General features: G+C 42.5%; 2 protein-coding genes across 2 annotated transcripts in view; both read right to left on the bottom strand.

Moving 5' to 3' along the window:
• Positions 1-2567, bottom strand: part of LOC149283192 (60 kDa lysophospholipase-like) — a 29537-nt gene extending 26970 nt beyond the window's left edge. Inside the window, exon 1 of the mRNA XM_089497873.1 lies at positions 2282-2567. Coding sequence (XP_089353999.1) covers positions 2282-2567 — 286 coding nt within the window. The remainder of the gene's footprint in view (positions 1-2281) is intronic.
• Positions 2568-3059: 492 nt separating this feature from the next.
• LOC149283193 (ATP-dependent RNA helicase TDRD9-like) overlaps positions 3060-18565 on the bottom strand; it is a 35914-nt gene continuing 20408 nt past the window's right edge. The window contains exons 14-35 of the mRNA XM_089497874.1: positions 18309-18406; positions 17369-17500; positions 16957-17122; positions 16807-16870; positions 16643-16706; positions 16461-16505; positions 16021-16074; positions 15660-15773; positions 15396-15503; positions 14992-15092; positions 14590-14760; positions 14236-14347; positions 13192-13404; positions 12788-12877; positions 11923-12180; positions 9846-9916; positions 9427-9536; positions 8695-8791; positions 7761-7899; positions 7545-7663; positions 6826-6898; positions 3060-3131 (exon numbers count right to left, since the gene is read on the bottom strand). Coding sequence (XP_089354000.1) covers positions 3060-3131; positions 6826-6898; positions 7545-7663; positions 7761-7899; positions 8695-8791; positions 9427-9536; positions 9846-9916; positions 11923-12180; positions 12788-12877; positions 13192-13404; positions 14236-14347; positions 14590-14760; positions 14992-15092; positions 15396-15503; positions 15660-15773; positions 16021-16074; positions 16461-16505; positions 16643-16706; positions 16807-16870; positions 16957-17122; positions 17369-17500; positions 18309-18406 — 2471 coding nt within the window. The remainder of the gene's footprint in view (positions 3132-6825; positions 6899-7544; positions 7664-7760; positions 7900-8694; positions 8792-9426; positions 9537-9845; positions 9917-11922; positions 12181-12787; positions 12878-13191; positions 13405-14235; positions 14348-14589; positions 14761-14991; positions 15093-15395; positions 15504-15659; positions 15774-16020; positions 16075-16460; positions 16506-16642; positions 16707-16806; positions 16871-16956; positions 17123-17368; positions 17501-18308; positions 18407-18565) is intronic.

Genomic DNA, 18565 nt, shown 5'->3' on the forward strand with positions numbered 1-18565 from the left:
CCAGCTGTGCCCACAAATTAGTGATCTACTATAAAATTTACCATTTTTAGAAGAAGAAAAAAACTGCATGATTTAAAAAAAATGATAATAAAAAAAAGTAAATAAGCATGTGGCAGACATGAGAAAAAAACAAACAAAAAATTTTTGGGAGAAGCTGCAGTGCACGGCCCATCCGTGGTCTGGTTATTAGGAGCACATCCGCTGCACGGCGCGCGCTGGGGACAGACGTATATGGGGGGGGGTCTGCTGAATCCCTCCATTAATTTGGGGGGGGGGGCAGCGTGTACAATGGCCGGACGGTGCCTTTAACGCGATGTGCTGCCGGTATCGTGTTTGTCACATCGTTATCAGTCGGGAGATTAGATTTCGCTCAATGTTTGCACCGCTGTTAGATAAGAGAATATTTTGGCTCGGATTTTGTGGCCGTGGAAATCGCGTGGGAAATAAAACAATAAAAAACGAACATTCAGACTTAAAAAAGGGAAGCCCCTTTATTTAATAAACAAACAATTACAATTATAAAGCGGTCTCTCCTGCATTTTTTGTTGGGACCGGCGACACTTTTAGCTGGGGGGGGGGGGGCGACCTCGGGCAGCATCTCCAGACCCCACTTCGGCTGGCATCCAAAATACAATAAAGGGAGCTGCGTGTCTTTAAGAAAAGGAGCGCCAGGTTATGACATCATACCCCTGAATTTACCCCCCCACATAACAGAAAACATCACAGGGCTCAGTGAGAGTCCCGGGGGGGGGGGGGGGGTCACACAAGCCCCCAATGCAGCTGTGCAGAAAGTACTTCCACTGATTTCAATGGGAGTCCTTTCGCGACACTCATTGGCTGCTTCACTTCAGCCAATCAGCTGCAAGAAAATGGACCGTGAGCTGCAGCTTCTCCAAAAGGTAGCCTAGTGAGAGAGCAGGCAGCTTTCCACACGTGAGATCGGTCATAGAAACACAGAATTTGTCAACACGCGAAAAACGTTTATAAACATAAATATTCTAAAATTCTAAATATTTACGTTTAATGCAGAAACAAAGCGTTTCGTTCCAGCAGCAGATTCTGGTCTAAATAACCCCCAATTCCAGCTCCATAAAAAAATACACGATAATGCACATAATAAAATGTAAACACGGATCTTATCTGTCGGAAGCCTCGCATTGCGTAATCCGGGGAGGGGGGGGTCGCTGCCCTTCACCCGCTGGTAACACATTTATCGAAAATCTAAAACACACCAGAAAAAAACTTTAAACATTTTAACCCTTACAGCCATAGCAGCGAAACTGATCGGCCATGTGCGGGGTATTAAAGGGGTCCTGAGCCCCCCCCCCCAAAAAAATAAAATAAAGCTGTGGCTATATTATATTATATATATATATATTCATTCCAGTACAAACGTATAGTTATTTTGGCTGTAGCGGCCCACGGGATGTTCCTGATGACTGGTCTTTAATGGGTTGCCATAGCGATAAGATCACTTTTTTAAAACCCTGCACAGAAACACCGGGAATCGCATGGATCGAGAGGCTTTGGGGATAAATAATAAAATACCGGACGTTGGAACATAGAGGGTCCCCAACCCACCCGGACAGAGCGTAAAGCCAAATCGGCACTCGGATTGGCTCTAGGGTTTTAGGGGCCCTAAGTGAAAAGATTTAGGAGGGCCCCACACTGCGGCTTTAAAGCCAGCGGCTCCTGAGTGACGTCCCCCCCGCACACCGTGAAACCAATCGCCCCACCGGAGGGGCAGCAAGTACGGGGTACCGGCCCCCAGCCCACAGGGCATCTGTCTGAACCAGAAGACATAAACCGCGATAAGTACTTCCAAACGGCAGCCGAGCCAATCAGCAGAGAAGGGGCCGAGGAGCGCTCCCCGGGGGCGGCGCTGATAACATCTAAATGCAAATTATAACAACAAAACCGGAATCTGCCGGCAGGTCGGCCCCGGCTATTCTGAATGTTTTCCTGCTTAGATTCAGGAGCCCAAGCATGTTTAAATCCCCTCACTGTATTAACCTCTACCACTTCTGCTGGGAGGCTGCTCCACTTTTCTACCACCAAGGGTAACTTGGTAAAATAGGGAATCAGATAACAGGATATAATCTATACTGCAGCCAATGCCTAGCAAACAGTTTGTGGGGCAAATGGGCGCCTATTTACAAATTTAATAATATCCCTTAGAACTACTACATGCAGATCATGTGTGACCCTAAGAGCTGACAATCCATTCCCCAGTCAGATACAGAGGGGGCTGTTTTAGGTGACATACAGAAAGGGCACTCACCGTCATTCTGGTACATCATGCCTATGGTCCCCCCCGTGTTGATGACAAGGACCCTGGCCTCGTTGGCCACCCCATTCAGACTCTCCAGGGACCCGGACAGACTCTGGCTCTTGGAGAGTCTCCTCTTGCGGGTGGATTGCGCAGCAGATACCCTGGGGGTGCTTGGCAGGGGGGCAGCCGGAAGGGGCTCCTGCCCCAGCAGGTCCAGGTGGGTGTGGGACAGGGCCTTGGAGAGCCGGGTCACGGAGACGGCCCGGGGGATGCCGCCGATGTCCTCCTCCGCCATGCCTGCTTCAGCCGTGCCGCTAGGACTGAGGAAGAGATGAATGGCAGCGTGACACGCCCCTCTCACCACGTGACCAACACACGCCCGCCCCCTCTCGCGCGTCTACAGCTCAGGGCAATAACATTCAGTAACTGCTGAAACAGATAAGGAGGGCAGGGGAATTTACCTAACCTCACCCCCCCGCTACAAGCACAGGGGCATTTACCTCACCCCCCCCCGCTACAAGCACAGGGGCATTTACCTCACCACCCCCCCGCTACAAGCACAGGGGCATTTACCTCACCACAAACACTACAAGCACAAGGACATTTACCGAGCGTGCGTAGACTACGAGTCGTGACGCAGAATCCATTGAGTCGTTTCTCGAGTCTTTTTCCCCCAATTCTCCGGGTGATTCAATATATATTTTTAATTATGAATATTTGAGCCGTGTTGCGGGAAGCAGCGTGCGCAGGGCGTATGTATTAAATGGATAACAGAGATCGGTAGGGCTCATGGATGGTTATGGCTGTGAGTGATGAGTCCAACAACCTGTGGGCTTTTTTCACTCCGGCCAATCAGCATCTACAAGGTTAAGAGACGAGCAGTAGATACAATATGTGGACAGAAGTATCGGGACACGATATAAATAAAACATAACAGCATTGTTTCCGTTATAGATGCTTCACCCCAACAGATGGCAGCAAACCCAAACCCATCATGAAACACATTAAAGACGCTCAGACCAGGTCCCAACACGTAGGGGCAGATCAGCCAGCCAGAGATCAGCCTGGGGTATGGCTGGGTGCGGAATTGCCCCTCCTGTGATGGTCAAGGGCAAGAACATGTCCAAGTTGTTGACGGTTTGCCACAATCTTACGTTTCGTTCAATTTGCTTTCGTTGTATATCTGATGGGTATAGAGTATGAAGGAGCCATGCTCCGGGGTACATTGTGGGGCATATGCCCCATCTCGTCATGTTCTTGGGACTATTCCCCATTACGTTGTCTCAGGTAGCCTGGGGGGGGGGGGGGGGGTTAGACCAAGAGATTAAATAGATAATTCCAACAGTCCTAAAACAATCATAAAAAAATAGGGATAAGTAGAGATAAAACACTTTAAATCCCAGCAGAAACGGAAAAAAATTTTTTTGGTCAACAAAGTAATGAAAGCGATGTTATTCTTACAGCCCAAAAAATAGGAAAGTCAAATATGCATCAAAACTTTTAATGGAAATTTTAAAAATTAACAGACACCAAGAATATTCCCAACGTGTGAAACGCGTGTGCGAGTGCGAGGAGGGATCTTCTCCTGGCAGAATACTCTCAAGACAAAAAAAAAAAAAAAAAAGGGTTTTTGTTTGTTTGTTTTCCGAATATGCAGAAGAAAAAAAAAATAATCTTCGGATACAGAATGCTAAAGACAAAGAAAACGTTGCCGTTTAAAGCTATTTTCTCAGATTTTCACTGCGGCAACTTAAACGTTCAACAAAACAAGTTTATGCAACTGGTAAATAGAAGACTTTCTCTCTTCCTCCGGTCCTGAGGACTGATCGACGAGAAATCTGGGATCGACCTAAAGAAAAATAAAAGAAACCATAATGGGGATTCATTTTTAAAGAGACGGTCAATATATGTTCTTATCGATAAATTAACCACAGTTATAATAGTTTATTAAACAATAGACTTGTGCTGTCAGATATTTTATGATGGAAAACATGTATTCTATATATTCTGTATTTTACATGAGCACAAAATCAAGTCAGAGCCATTTTATTTTACTTAATCATATAGTGATCATTTCTTTTTGTCTTTGTTCCCTCTATAATTGAGAACAAAGAAGTATTCATGTATATAGATGTTTCAGTATGTATGACATAATTAATGTTATCTTCCGTGAGAAAGTTAAGGAGTAGACGCTGCATATCTTTAGAAATGTAACTTGGAATGGGGGGGGTACATGGGAAGACTACCAAGGCCTGAGATCTAGGAAGTAACATTTGGCGATTAGGGTGACCAAGGATAAATTCCAAACACATATGTAATGGTTTTAAGTTAATTCTTAGACCAGAGCGTCTCTCACAGGTAAATTAAGAAATGACAACGGTGTAAATATGAGTAGAAATTCTAATTTTAATGGGTAAAACCCACCGTTATGATTGGAGGATTCCAATCAAGAGGTGGAGGCTATGATAATAAGCTCTGTTTTTAAAAGCTTATGTCTTTAATAAAAAAGGAAAGAAAAAGATGGCACCCTGAAACAGACAGACCCGGACGGACTTATTCACCAAATTTACCCCAGAGAATTGGAATCTTAAGATCCTGGCACCATATTTCACTCTTGGAGTTACTTGGAGTTCTAACCTATATAATTTGTAGAAAGTTATATTCTTACCCACTTAATTTCTTGCCACTGAACCTGGATTAATTTCTACAAGGACCAGTTGGACAACAGCAACAAGTGGTGGTAAATATAATTGTTTTATTATTCTGAATAGAGGTGAATTTTGTCTTCTTCGTATAGAATTCCCTGTTTCCGGGAAATAGTATATTGCATTATTGTATATGACGGCTTGTGAGACTGCAGCTTATAACCCGTGATAATAACAATAATGAAAAGGTATTTTTACCTGTAGACGAAGTTTGACATTATTTGCATCTATTAGGAACTTCACTAATACTCTTAGACACAAACAAATCAGGTTGCTGAGTGGACTGGAAAGTAATAGTGTGTTAGACTCATTAAATAACTATTCATATTGATAACTATCGATAATATACTGTATTTGAATTGATTTATTTTTGACATGTTTTAAGAATTTTGTGTTTTATATCATGCACTGTGTGACTCATAGATATTTTATAAATTGTGTTTACAATAAATAATATTTTTATTGACTATCGTGGTGATATCTATGTAATTTGAATTATAATTTTCGGCAATCTGAAAGAATTTAGGATCGGAGATAAAATATAGGGTATCTCCTTAAATTAATATTGTGGATGTGGTCCTACAATATTTGGTAGCGTCGTTATTTTGTGTGTGTGACGAAATATTGGTTTTGCCTATTTTGTCTCATTAATATCCCTAACAGTGCACATCGACCAAAAAAAAACATTTTTGGACAACAAATTTTGTTTCCTGCTGCATCCGTTCGATTGAAATTCGGAAAATAAATTCACTGCCACTCACACCCTCATTCACACTCTCATTCACTCTCACACCCTCATTCACACTCTCTCACACCCTCATTCACACCCTCACTCACTGTATCTGCATGGCTGTAGGAAAGGCGACAGGGACATGGAAGCAATCAGCAGAGAAGGTAGGGAGACATGGCGAGAGAGAGAGCGTGAATGAGAGTGAAAAAGCTGGAGCTGACTGGTGGTCAGTATACCGCTTGTCAGGCTATTTGGTCGGCTGAATACATGCTGGTGAGGAAAGGGACAAATTCAGGGGGGGGGGGGCGGTGACTGCAGAATGGGGACCATTTTATAACGCCGCCTGTATCCTCACGAGTTTGACCCAATATAAAGATCTGTCTCTAATTCATTTTGATACTTTAGCTGCTGTAATGGTTTTCTAATCGTCTTCTACACACGTTCTAAAGCATTACTGGGCCGGCAATAAGTCTTGCGTATTTTGTTGCTATGAAAGTGCAGGTTTTTGGGTTTTAAATCAATCCTGACTTTACTAGGAACTGCAAGGGCATTAATAATCCTCCAAAGCCAAGCACGGGGATTAGGTTATGAAATTGAATGAATGCTGATAATGGTATCTCCAGGCAGCGAGCGAGATTAAAACAAAAAACATCATGCCAGATCCGAATATTATCCCGTCGGACGACCTGATTTCGCCTCAAATGTTAGAGGAAAGGACCTCAGAAAATAACATGTTTTATGTGAATAATGAAATGCGAAATAATTGTCTTTCCTCCACTGAAAAGACAGCGGTTTTTATATGCCCCCCCCCCCCACACACACACACACTCCAAGATGGAATACAGTCTGGAATCGAAATTCTAATTATAAGATGACCCCCCAATGTTAGATCCTATTAAAAGAAATGCCTATAAGACAGCCCTATGGGGAAAAGTAACACTTAATTGAACCTCAGGAGCATTAGCAGTTATAATAGTGTATTAACCAATAGACTTGCGCGCATTGATACAAAAAAAACAACCCCAAAATACATTAAAAAAAAATTAAAAAAACCCTTATGGGGACCAGTCTGATCCTTTAATCAGAAAGATGACTATTTTCAGAAAGTTAAACTTTACCTGGTTCCACTGGTATTGTTTTGGGTGCCATTTGGCCGTCACAGTTTCCCGTGGCTTGTCTTTCTGAAATAAACTGAAATAGAGGAAGAAAAAGTACCAAAATGTATTAGAAACCTCAGCGCGGGTAAGATTCAGTACGTCAAAAACAAACAACCAATTTAATATTTTACCAAGATAAAACTACAATAAATCCTAATTTTAATGATTGCACAACACTTAATTACTATAGATTATTTAATCTGCCCCGAGGCTCCCGAATGTTCCGCGGTGCAGGGAATTCATTAGGGGGTTTTATTTTTAGTCTAGTTAGTCTCAGCTGATAGATCATAACCATAATTAAATTTAAAAAAAAAAAAACATAGCCATGTATATTACGTAACATTAACCGATTCATTCTTTTATTTTTAAGGTATATGTTCAACAGAGCGGTTACATTTGGGGCCAGAAAGCTACCCTGGTACCCCAACATCCTACCCTACAAGGTCAGTGTAATAATATCTCCATCTAAAAGTGTGGAAGGGGTAAAAGAGATGAAATCATTCAAAAAGGCGCGTGGCCGAAAGGCTAGACTGAAACTAGCCGGGCTCCATAATAAAAACGGGTCCCCGTGTACAATAACAGCCCTAGCGTTTATTATTATTATTTATTGTTTTATATAGCGCCATCAAATTCCGTAGCGCTGTACAATGGGTTAAGAATTTAGCAGGGGAACCGCTTACTCGAGGAGCTTCTCGCGCACGTCCCCCTGGAGCCGCTCTGTCCTGTTCCGACTCATATTAATGTCATCCCCGTGGTGGTAGGAAACCAGTTTATTGATTGTCGATCGTATTAAGTTGATCTGTAAAGAGAAACTATGAATATTTAATAAAATAAACTAAAAAAAATTGTAGATGACAACAGAAGACAAAATGCTTTCCATAGACTTAGTTGCTTGCCTTCAACAGATCATCGAAAGCGAAGGCGGCATCAAATGCCAGCTCGATGTCATGTTCGGGCCATATGGCAACCCCGCTGTCGTAGTGACAACCCAAACCGCACAGAACGCCGGTATAGTCTCTTCCGTCCCGATCAACCCTGAAAAAAAAGTTAAAAAAAATAAAAAAAAGACGTTACAAACAGGGGGGCAATCAGTCCGAATTAATTAAGGAGGTCTCTACAGTGTATGCTTCATAAAATGCGTTAAAATATTATGAAATCTTTCTGACGAGGCCGGTTTGGCGTTGCTTTTATTTTTTTTACTTGGTTTCCATGCGCTACATATATAAATCTATCTTTATGGTTATGCTGAAAAAAAATAAAACAAAAATAAAAGATAAATAAATAAAATAAAAAAACACGTAGAGTTTGAAGGCAGATGAACCATTCGTTGGTCTCGTCCAAATATTCAGGATATCTTTACGCCCATCCCAAACATGTTTAAATTCCCTCAATGGATTAAGTTTGCATTGTATACGGCATATGTTTGGAGAAACCCATGGGGTCAATGGGGCGGAGGAGGCAGGAGGGGGGGCCCTGCGTCATTAACCCTATTCTCTATTCCCACGACGAGCAGCATAATGTATTTTTTTCTCCATTTGGTGTTAAATTCGGAAGCAGCCAAGTTGTGTCCTGTAACAGATACTCCGATCTGGAAGTGTTAATTTGTGAACTTCAATAAAAATGTTTAACCTTACAGATGCCGGACACAGATCACCGTCTGAACTGTAAGCTCTCAAGCCGGGTCCGCGTTACACGACGTATCGGTTCTGGTTTTGTTAGACTCTTGAATCTATGTATTGTAAGAAGTGCTAATTTGCTGAAGAAGTGTAAATTGCTGGCACTATATAAAGATAATAAAGAAAATTAATAATAATAATAATAAATGAGTACCTTAGCTCTATTACCGGAGAAAACAGCATGCTGATGAGAGCGGGAAGCCCGGGAATGGAAGGAAGCAGAGACGTGTCCCGTAACATTATCACAGAACCTAAATAGAAGAAATAAACCCAAATCAAACTTCATTCAAAGTCGTACAGTCTAAAGAGAAATGGGATCAGGCAAAGAAATCGGTCGTTTAATTACGACGCGCTAGAAAAGGAATCACAAAACGATATGCAGTGAACTCTGTGGGGCTCACTCATTGAGCAGGAGCCGAGTTGACATGAAAAATCACTCATTAATATAGATTGTAAGCTTAAAAGCCGAGCCCTCGTCACCTTTATACCCTTTGGATGTACGGACTGACTGTAAGAAGTGCTGCATAAATAAAATAATAATAAGGGGAAAATCGTTGCCTAGTTAACCATGTATAACACATAGAGAAAAGCATGAAAAGAAATGTTTTATCTCAGCTAACACCACCTGCCTCGGTGCGGTGGGCTCCTGGAGGGGCCTGAGGGCCAGTCTCCTTGGACACCACCACAAAAAAAAAATATACCCCATTGAGCTACACTGTTACAAAAGAGCAGAAACCCCCATTAAATTCCTAACATTAACATGTAGTTGGTGCAGACTCATCGTACGGACGTTTCTATGTGGGGGGGTGTGGAAGGGAGTGGGGACGGACCCCTGTTTGCAATGGCAGTGAAGCCCGCATTTCTTTAACAGTAGGTTGATACACACCGGAGGCGTTCACAGACACCGACGCAGCCACAAACATTCTCTGGTGGGTTTCTTCTGGGGCGTCATTAATCACCACCGAGTTACTGCTTTCTTTCTCTATCAGGATTGCTCTAGAGAGGGAAAAAAATAAAGAACAAAATAGGCATCAGACTCAATGGGGGCTAGAAAAGTAAATTCTAAAATCCAACAGAATCCCCTCCAGAGTCCGTTACTTGGGAGTATTGCACGGCACAAACCTTTTATTAGGGATATATCTTTTGTAAGCGTTGATCACTTATAAATTACGGTTACAACAAGATTCATCGAAGGGAAATTCCCCCTGAAATGAATGATCGCTGTCTGGGCCGAGACATTAAAGAAGGAACTGAATTTTACAAAAAAAGGAATATTTCCACGTTACAAACGTAAACCCTGTCTACCTGAAACGGGAGACGCGCATCAGGCTATGAAAACGAACTTCAAAAGGATGAAACGGACCTTGGAGAAGCACCTAAAAGACAAAAAAAAAAAAAAAAAAAAAAAGAGATCGGCGTGCATAGAACGCTTCATCATCTCACACAGAGTACAACGTTTGTTACTGCGCCCTGGTCATCAAAACTTAAAGTCAACGTTAATTAACAACAGATACAAAACTGACTCTACGTCAGGAGAATTGAGACACGCGGAGATTTGGGATCAGAGGTTCAAACCGTACATTTCTCAAGATACGATCATTAAAAGACGCGTAACGAAGAAAAAAAAAAAGAACAGAAAATGTTGAGGTCTCCGAAACGGATCTGTTGCCTAGGAGAACTTTACATTACTTAATAGAGCATAAAAACGCCCAATATGCACTAACATTTCTTTTTATACGGTTCAGCGGGTTCAGACGTTTTTAATAACGTTTTGCACCAACGTCAACGTTTTCGGGCGCTTAGAAAATGCTTCCCGGCGCGACCGGGCTCTCCGCTTCGTAGGAGGGGGCCACTTCTTTTTCTACCATTTCGGAATACTTGGACATTTAGTTCATTTAGAACTCCCATAGAGTTCTTCGATTTTTATTTGGCAGATAAGGGGTGAATTGGCAATGCTTCAGGAACAGTAACGTGATGGGGAGTATAAAAAATAAATTAAAATTAAAAAAAAAAATCACACGACAAGCTTCATTTTCTCAGCTGGATTTGTATTTATAAAACTCTGAACATAAAGTGATTTATTATTCCAGATCTGGAACGGCTGTATGCCATATGGTGGAGCCTCTTTAAGGCCGGCCAGAAGTGGCCCCCGATGAATACGGCTTACCGACGAAATCCCACTAAGGAGCAGAAGAGTTCCCTCAAACTCATTGGGATGGATAAGCGAGACCCCGATCAGCTTCTTTTTGGGAAGGTATCAATATTTTTAGTACAGGGTACTTTACCTTTTTCCTCGGATTGCCAAATGAATTTCTCGCACAGCTTTCCAGCAACGCGTTGATCAAATATTTCTCTTCCGTCTTGTCGAAGCCGCGAGCGGGCAGCATCCTACGGTCCGACGGCACGCGATACATTTCCTTCAGTATCTCGTTACTTTGCTGAAACAGAGAGTCCGCTTTAACTTCCAGGGATCCGCGTTACGATTAGCGAGACGTAAATGCCAAGACGAGACGGCGTTTGCTTTGGGGATCCCAACTTACACTGGACGGGAAAACCGGGGGAGTAAAAAGCAAACAAAACAAACAAACAAAAAAACACACAAAATATGTGTAACTGTGATAACTGCGAGCAGAAATAGCTGTGAGTTATAATGGTTTGTGTGACTGGTGCTTTTGTACAGGCCCCCCCCCCCCAATAATAATAATAATAAAAATAAATATATAATATAAAAATATAAATAATATATATATAACTATATAATATAAAAATATAAATATATAATATAAAAAATAAACATAATATAAAAATATAAATATATATAAATATAAAAATATAAATATATATAAATATATATATATAATATAAAAATATAAATATATAATATAAAAATATAAATATATAATATAAAAATATAAATGCAGAATTTAAAGGATTTAAAAACTAGTTCACAAAAATGAGTGCTTAAAAACTTAAATAAAATGACACATACTTTTCTTGACAGTGTCTTAGGTCGCATGAAGATTGCAAACATTTACAAAGATTATTTATCAGAGCTGATATGTCCTTTAACGATCTGAATAGACAACAGATGTCAAAAGAAAACGTGGGTAAATTTAGCAATGCCACAGGAATTTTCGCTTTGCTGTCGCCAGTCTGTCAAATTCTTACGGACACGAATGCACAATTTCAAAAAGTGGATGTTTTACTAAACTCTGAAATGACACCCAATCTCAACGTCGCGATAGAATATATTAACGTTTTGTTAGCAGCTAATTTATCGAGGCCAATATAAATTACGCATTGTCCATTGGCGAGCCTAATTAAAAGCATGCATTTTTATTTAAATTGAGATATTATAATAAGGATGAGAAGAAACGCATACTTTTGATTCATGCGACTCCTCGGCGGGCTCGGCGTAACCCTCGGCGATCAGCAAGTCCCTAACGCTGGCTTCTAGGTTTCCGAAATGTCTGTATACGTCGACGTGCACCACGCTGTGAACGATGGAAAAAACCTTCACCATGAGGGCGCAGCCATTCACTAAGGAGTCGAATCTCTCGCTGGCCTCCCTGCTCCACCGCTCGCCGCGTATCATGGACTTGGCAGACGGACGCATCTTACAGATCTTGAATTCCAGGGCCTGGAAAGCAATCGGCCGTACGGCAAATTAACGAACATCGTTTGGATTTCAGGCAATATAATACAAGTTATTGTACAGTTTTGTACCAGGTTTAGCGCATTGTTGCGTTACTATTTTACTAGCGACCTGGGGCAGGACTCCAAGCAGCGGCCTCCTCCTTCGTGGCCGGCGTCCGGGTAGAATATTGGCCTTGCGCACCTTTGCGAAACGCAGCGCTGGGATACGACGTCATATCCCCGCGCCGTCTCGATGTAAGCCGATCTACACCTATGATTCCCACTGAAACTATTGGAACAGTGACCTATTTTCCCATAATAGAAATATTAACCCCTTAAGGACAATGGGTTGGCCTTAAACACGTTATAAAACGATGCATTGTGAGCCCATACATGTACGGGCTTTGTCATGAAGGGGTTAAATACCCAGGACAAAACGAAGAATTAAACATGGATGCCTCCACGAGGAATACTTTATAGCAGACCTTTTCCCTTCTCACTTTACGTCACATGACCGTAAAATAAAAAAAAAGGAAATTGGTCAAAGAACACAATTTTAACTGAAAGCACAGAAGCGCCCTATACAGACCCAGCGTCCAAAGATTTCCTACCTGGAAAGGTACGTCTGGAAGGTGACTTGGCATTTCTCTTAAAAGGCCCAGTTCCACTTTCGATTGGTTGCCGTAATCGACAAAAAAGACCTACGGCAGAAGAAGAAAAAAAAAAATAAGTCATAATCGTGGTAATTAAGTACAGAGTCAGTATAACGAGGTCGCTGCCATTAGTGTCACCCTGCGTCTTTAGAAACGAGCTTTTATCATATCATTACTTACACTCCCGTTCAAAAGTTTGGGGTCGCAGCTGGTGTTATGGAAAGCGAGGGCTGACGTTGGGAAAAGATTTTCTAACGATCAATTAGTGAAATATGCTATTTTTCACGCACAATAATGTGAAGAAACACATTGAAAAGACGTGGAGCGATAAAAAAAAAAACAAAAAATAAAAAAAACCCTACCACTGCAGAGTTTCCGGAAATGTACAATACTTGGGCTCGGTAGTATGCTCGGATCCCCATGTTCGTAAATGGCGCCAAGCAGATGAGGTCTGGATGCGGCGTTCCCGAAAGAGGGCTCAGCGTACTGCGATTGATTTCCGTGACAAGCTTTTCCAGGACATGGGTGTTTCGCTCGTCAATCCTGAAACCCCAGAAATGGCCAACTTCCACCACCTAAAAAAAAAAATGAAAAGGATAACGTGAGAAACGCTGCGCTCGGGGTTATATCCACGTCGCCGAGGCAGGCTGTCCATCCAACGGCGGCTTCCGAAGGGACACCACCGGAAAGAACGAGTCTACGAAGCTACCGTCCAAGAACAGTGCTGCCGGTCACCCTCCTGTCCACGTGGTGCTCGATACTCGCATTTATTTCATTATTATTAACTTCTCCGGGCGGACACAGATTAGATTAATAGGGACAGAACGTTGATCCAGGGATTTATTCTGATTCGGGAAGGAATTTTCCCCCTGGGATGGGGCAATTGGCATCTGCTTCATAAGGGTTTTTGCCTTCCTCTGGATCAACACAGTAGGGACACAATATGTATATAGGTTGAACTTGATGGACTTTGGTCTTTTTTCAACCTTATGAACTATGTTACTATGTTACCTTGGTTGCCCTATGGCTGTTATTATTATCATCATCATCTTTTATTTACAATAAATAATAATAATAATAATAATAATTTACATTACCAAAGGCAGCAATGTCTCTTAAATGCCCAAAATACTGCAGGGTTTGGGATTGATGACGACCAATCGGTCACCTAATAAGAAGAAGATGCATATAGAACACAGCGTTTGTCATTCCATCTGAATAAGAGACCAGCGAGGTCCGGAACGCTTGTTTGGCAACCTTTCATCTCTTTTTTCTATGTCGGCCCAACTTTGACTGGTATCACCAAAGTTCGCCGTACGAGTAGCGGGCAGGTCGTTTGAAGATGCGCTTTTTCACGGTCACACGGCGATGACTCTAATAAGGAAATACTGGTTTTTAGAGCGTACCTCGGTCACATTAATGGATAAAACGAGGCCTTTCATAGTCTCTGCCTGCTTGGTGACGGTCTGAGACATGTGCACTGGTTCTACAGTCTGCTTGTGGAAGTCCACGTTTACCCTGCGACAGAGAGGAAAGAAGACCCCGTTAAAAAGCGGCAGCTCTGCCTCACCGGGATTATAAAATGCATTTAAAACCAGTCCTGATTATACAGGACACTGAGAAGCCGTGAGCACAAATAAACAACATCTGATCTTACACCGCTGGTTTTACCCCCACCGTACGTACTACTTCTGCACAGCACCGTTAACACGGCATATAGATCTCATTTTAAAATGTATATGCGAGTGCGGAAATAATACCGCGTTTGCTTTAACATAGTGACGGATCTCTCGCTCCTCTCCTCGATGGCTCCCGTAGAGTGGACATTGAGTGCTAGTGGAACTTTTAGCTGAGACATTTTAAGCGCCAAGTACACAGCCGGCAGGGTCTTAAACCTCTCGGTGGGATTGCGCGAGAACTCCACAAAAGCTCTGTCGAGAGAAAAGGTAAATAATTCGTTTTAAAAAAAAATAAATAAATAAAAACTTTTTTTTTTCCTCTCAATTATAATTGGTAAAATCAGATCAGTCAGGACGCCCGGAAATTATATGAACACAATCAGCAAGCAATAAATACGATAGCAGAAGATATACAAATGACCCCAATTAAAAAAAAACAAAAAACATTTATTATCTACAAGTAGAAGTAGAAGACGTTCTTACTTGGAGCCGTCGAATAAAACCGACTTCACTTGACCGCACTGCCTGAAAAGGGACTGCATCTGCTTGTGGTAGAGGAATCCGTAATGCGGGATGTTATTTAGCTGGAAATGATGAGTTTATAGAAGAAAAAAAAGAATATGATGTAAATACATAGTCACTGAAAAATAAGACAGCCGACAATCTTTCCAAGTACAAGTCTATCAGCCAGCGGTTCTCACGCTGAATTCCCAGGTATTTGTGGATCCGCCATAGACTTTTAGTGACAAGTACAAGAAGATTGATCCCCGATCTCCCTCCTTGTGTGGAAGAAAGCGGATCTGGCTCTATCAGCTATCAAGCCAAGAGGAACCCGAGAAAGCATTACTTGCGTATAGCCGGAATTGGCGCAGCGATAGGGTGCGTACCATGACTGTGGTTTTGGGATCCTTGCCGTTCAGCTGTCTGACCGCGGACTCTTCGTCCGCTGGACCAAACGTGAAATAATTGGGGTAAAACGCACCGGCCATGACAACCTAAAGAAAATAAGTGTGAGTTTACAGGACAGGCGATGCTAAAAGGTCACACAAGTTCCCAGCTCATTCACTAAGGTTGGTCCAGGAACCCCTGCGTAAGAGGAGGACGCGGGACGTGAGTTAGGAATGGGCCGGACAGACAGGTAAATGGGGTACCTGGAGGATAAAGCGTTGCTTGTAGCTGTACTGCGGGTCCATGGCTGGCCTCGGGGTCACGTGCATATTGAAACGGGCGATCCTCTGTTTCAGTTCCTCGTACAAAGCAGACACCTGCGGCGAGAAGACGGGACCGAGCGCCATCATAAGGGACGATAATATGGCGGCTTTGTGGCGAGATATGGAAGGAGATGGTGTTTGTAGGTTTACCCTCCATTCGGACCACATTTTCATTTCTACTAGGAGAAAAATCAACTTGGAGCTAAAGTTTGGTTCGACTTTCCCCCCCCCCCTTTCTTTCAAACATTAGGCCTTATGAGGTCATTACAGATCATATATGGCCAGTATACTTCTTTCTCACCTCCCTCATTCTTTTGATTTGCAAATAGTTCGATTCCCCCCATTCCAACTCGTCCTGGGTAAAAAAAAAATAAAATAATAAAACAAGATTGAATAAATACACAGTAAACACACATACAGAACCTTTATAGGGGCGAATACCTTCATACGTCTACGGCATATTTAATATGCAACTGTGTATAATAATAATAAATACAGAATAAAATACCATACGATAATAAATCAAAATGTTAAAATTGTTCCATCAAAAACTCAATATTTAGATTATTACAAAAAACACCAGCGAGAAAAAAAAATGACCAAAAATGTAACCATTAAACCCAAAACAATGTAAAACCCTGAAACGCGCAATAAGAAACGAACCTTCCTTCATCACCTACAAGCTCATTTATCGTATGGAAAACTACCCTGTCCAAGGTAGGCACTGGGAGATTTACAAACCTTCGGGAGTCTCAGCTCTCCTCGTTCCTTGCATGCCTGCCATGACTAAAGACAAGACAAAAAAAATAAATCTATATTATATAATATATGAACATTTATTATTAGAAAAACATGAAATCCCCCCTCCCCGGAATAGCAGAAGATACGGAACGTCGAGCAACACGGAGGAGAACGAACGTTACCTTGAACGCATCCACAAGTGCAATGCAATCACTCTGACTGCTGGCAGAGAAGCTCAGCTTATTCCTACAAGCAACACAGTAGGTTAGAAACGCGAGCTTTGCACGCCAATCGCCGCAGGATGGCATCCTTTTTGGGGAAGAAACTTCAAAACAAAAGGATTTACCTGTAACCGTCAAGGTACTGCCGAAACGGCATCGCAAAAAAGTTCTTCAGCGAGAGAGCCGCAGCTGGACAGAGGGGAAAAGTAACGTTTAGGACGCTCGAGGAACCGCGTTCTAAACGAAAGCCCCTTTTACTTGAATAGAGTGCCCACCTATGATAAGGCATTCGTCCAGGCATCCGAACACGTGGCCGAGAACGATGAGCTTCCCCAGCTGCAACTGAACGGGCAACTGGGCGAGGACTCGGCCCAGAAACGTGAGTTCCCCGTCGTAGGGATTTTCTTTATCCCCGGTGGCATTTACCGCCAGCGCCCCGACCTACGCGGGTACAAAGCATACCATTACTAACATGACTCTGCGGACACGTCAAGACAGACCGATAATGTATGTTTTATATGCTTGCATCCATACACTGAGTCAGTTGGCGAGCAGATGTATAAAAGACATTTTACGCTCTACATGTGAATCCAATTCACATACATAGTAGCCGCAGAAAATAAAGCGGATACGCGACGCCGTCTGAACGCGGCGGTCCGCACCCACCCGGAACCCGGAACCCGTTACCTCCTTAAGCAAAAGTATTGTGCGCTCGATGTCGGAAATGCTAGGAGGGGATAGGGCTGTGGCGAGCAGCGCTCTCGGCTCTCCCATGTCAAGGAGCTTCACCTTCAAAATCGTACTTCCCAAGGGGCTTCGCTGAAGGGTCAGAGAAAACAGAAGAGGGTAAGTAACCGACGTAACAGGCGGGAGACGCGTCAGCATTCATCTCGAGGCGTCCTAACGTCGCTAACATTAACGTACGTAAAAACCTCGGGCTGCATCAATCTAGATGTTCCGGTGCAGAGAGAGAGAAAGACGTACAAAATAGACGTTATGTACAAAAAAATAAAAAAATCGGGTCAGGCGAGTGGCCGGGTCCTTCAAAGCAGCCCGACCCATAAGATCTATATAATGGAACTTCAGTGCCTGGCTCCTTATATGCCCCAACATTAACGGGCCCCCAAACGCAATGCAATTAACGGGACCCCAAACGCAATGCAATTAACGGGACCCCCAAACGCAATGCAATTAACGGGACCCCCAAACGCAATGCAATTAACGGGACCCCCAAACGCAATGCAATTAACGGGACCCCAAACAATCATTGTATAAGGTTCTGATGAATCGAACCAGCAACACAAAACGACAGAAGTGCAGGAAAAAAATAATAATAATAATAAAGTCAATTGGGCTAGCAAATCATCAGGCTATTTATCACCTAAATTTATTCTCTTTAAAGAGGGAAACCCCCATAAAGTACACTGTCAGATCTACACACAGATAACAGATAACGCATCACATTTTCTTTCTCAATATTTCAAGAATTAAGACTAAACGGACCAAAAACAATTCAGACAGATCTCAGGTTTTGTTTTTGGTCCTTTCGTCCTCGTGCAGCGGATTTCGTTCCCTGCCCTCTCAGATTGGGATGAAATTCGGCCGTCTTTTTGCAGTTTATATTTACCAGCATTTCGGGAATAACGTTTTCCGGGATAACGTGCTTCCAGAAGTCTCTCAGTACCAGTCGGTAACAATAGCCTTTGGAAACCCGGCCGGCGCGTCCTACATGAATAGAAAATACGCTTTTACATCAATGTACATAAACTGGATTCCATTGTTGGAAATCTGTATATATTTATCTTAAAAAGAAAAGTTTTCCCAACAAAAATCGGGGCCCAGACGACTTAAGATGTGCTTAACGTACACATTGCAAAGAACGAA

This window comes from Sceloporus occidentalis, unplaced genomic scaffold (genome assembly GCF_023333645.1).
Source record: "Sceloporus occidentalis isolate IW3139 unplaced genomic scaffold, rSceOcc1.0.p SCAF_109, whole genome shotgun sequence".
Taxonomy (NCBI): domain Eukaryota; kingdom Metazoa; phylum Chordata; class Lepidosauria; order Squamata; family Phrynosomatidae; genus Sceloporus; species Sceloporus occidentalis.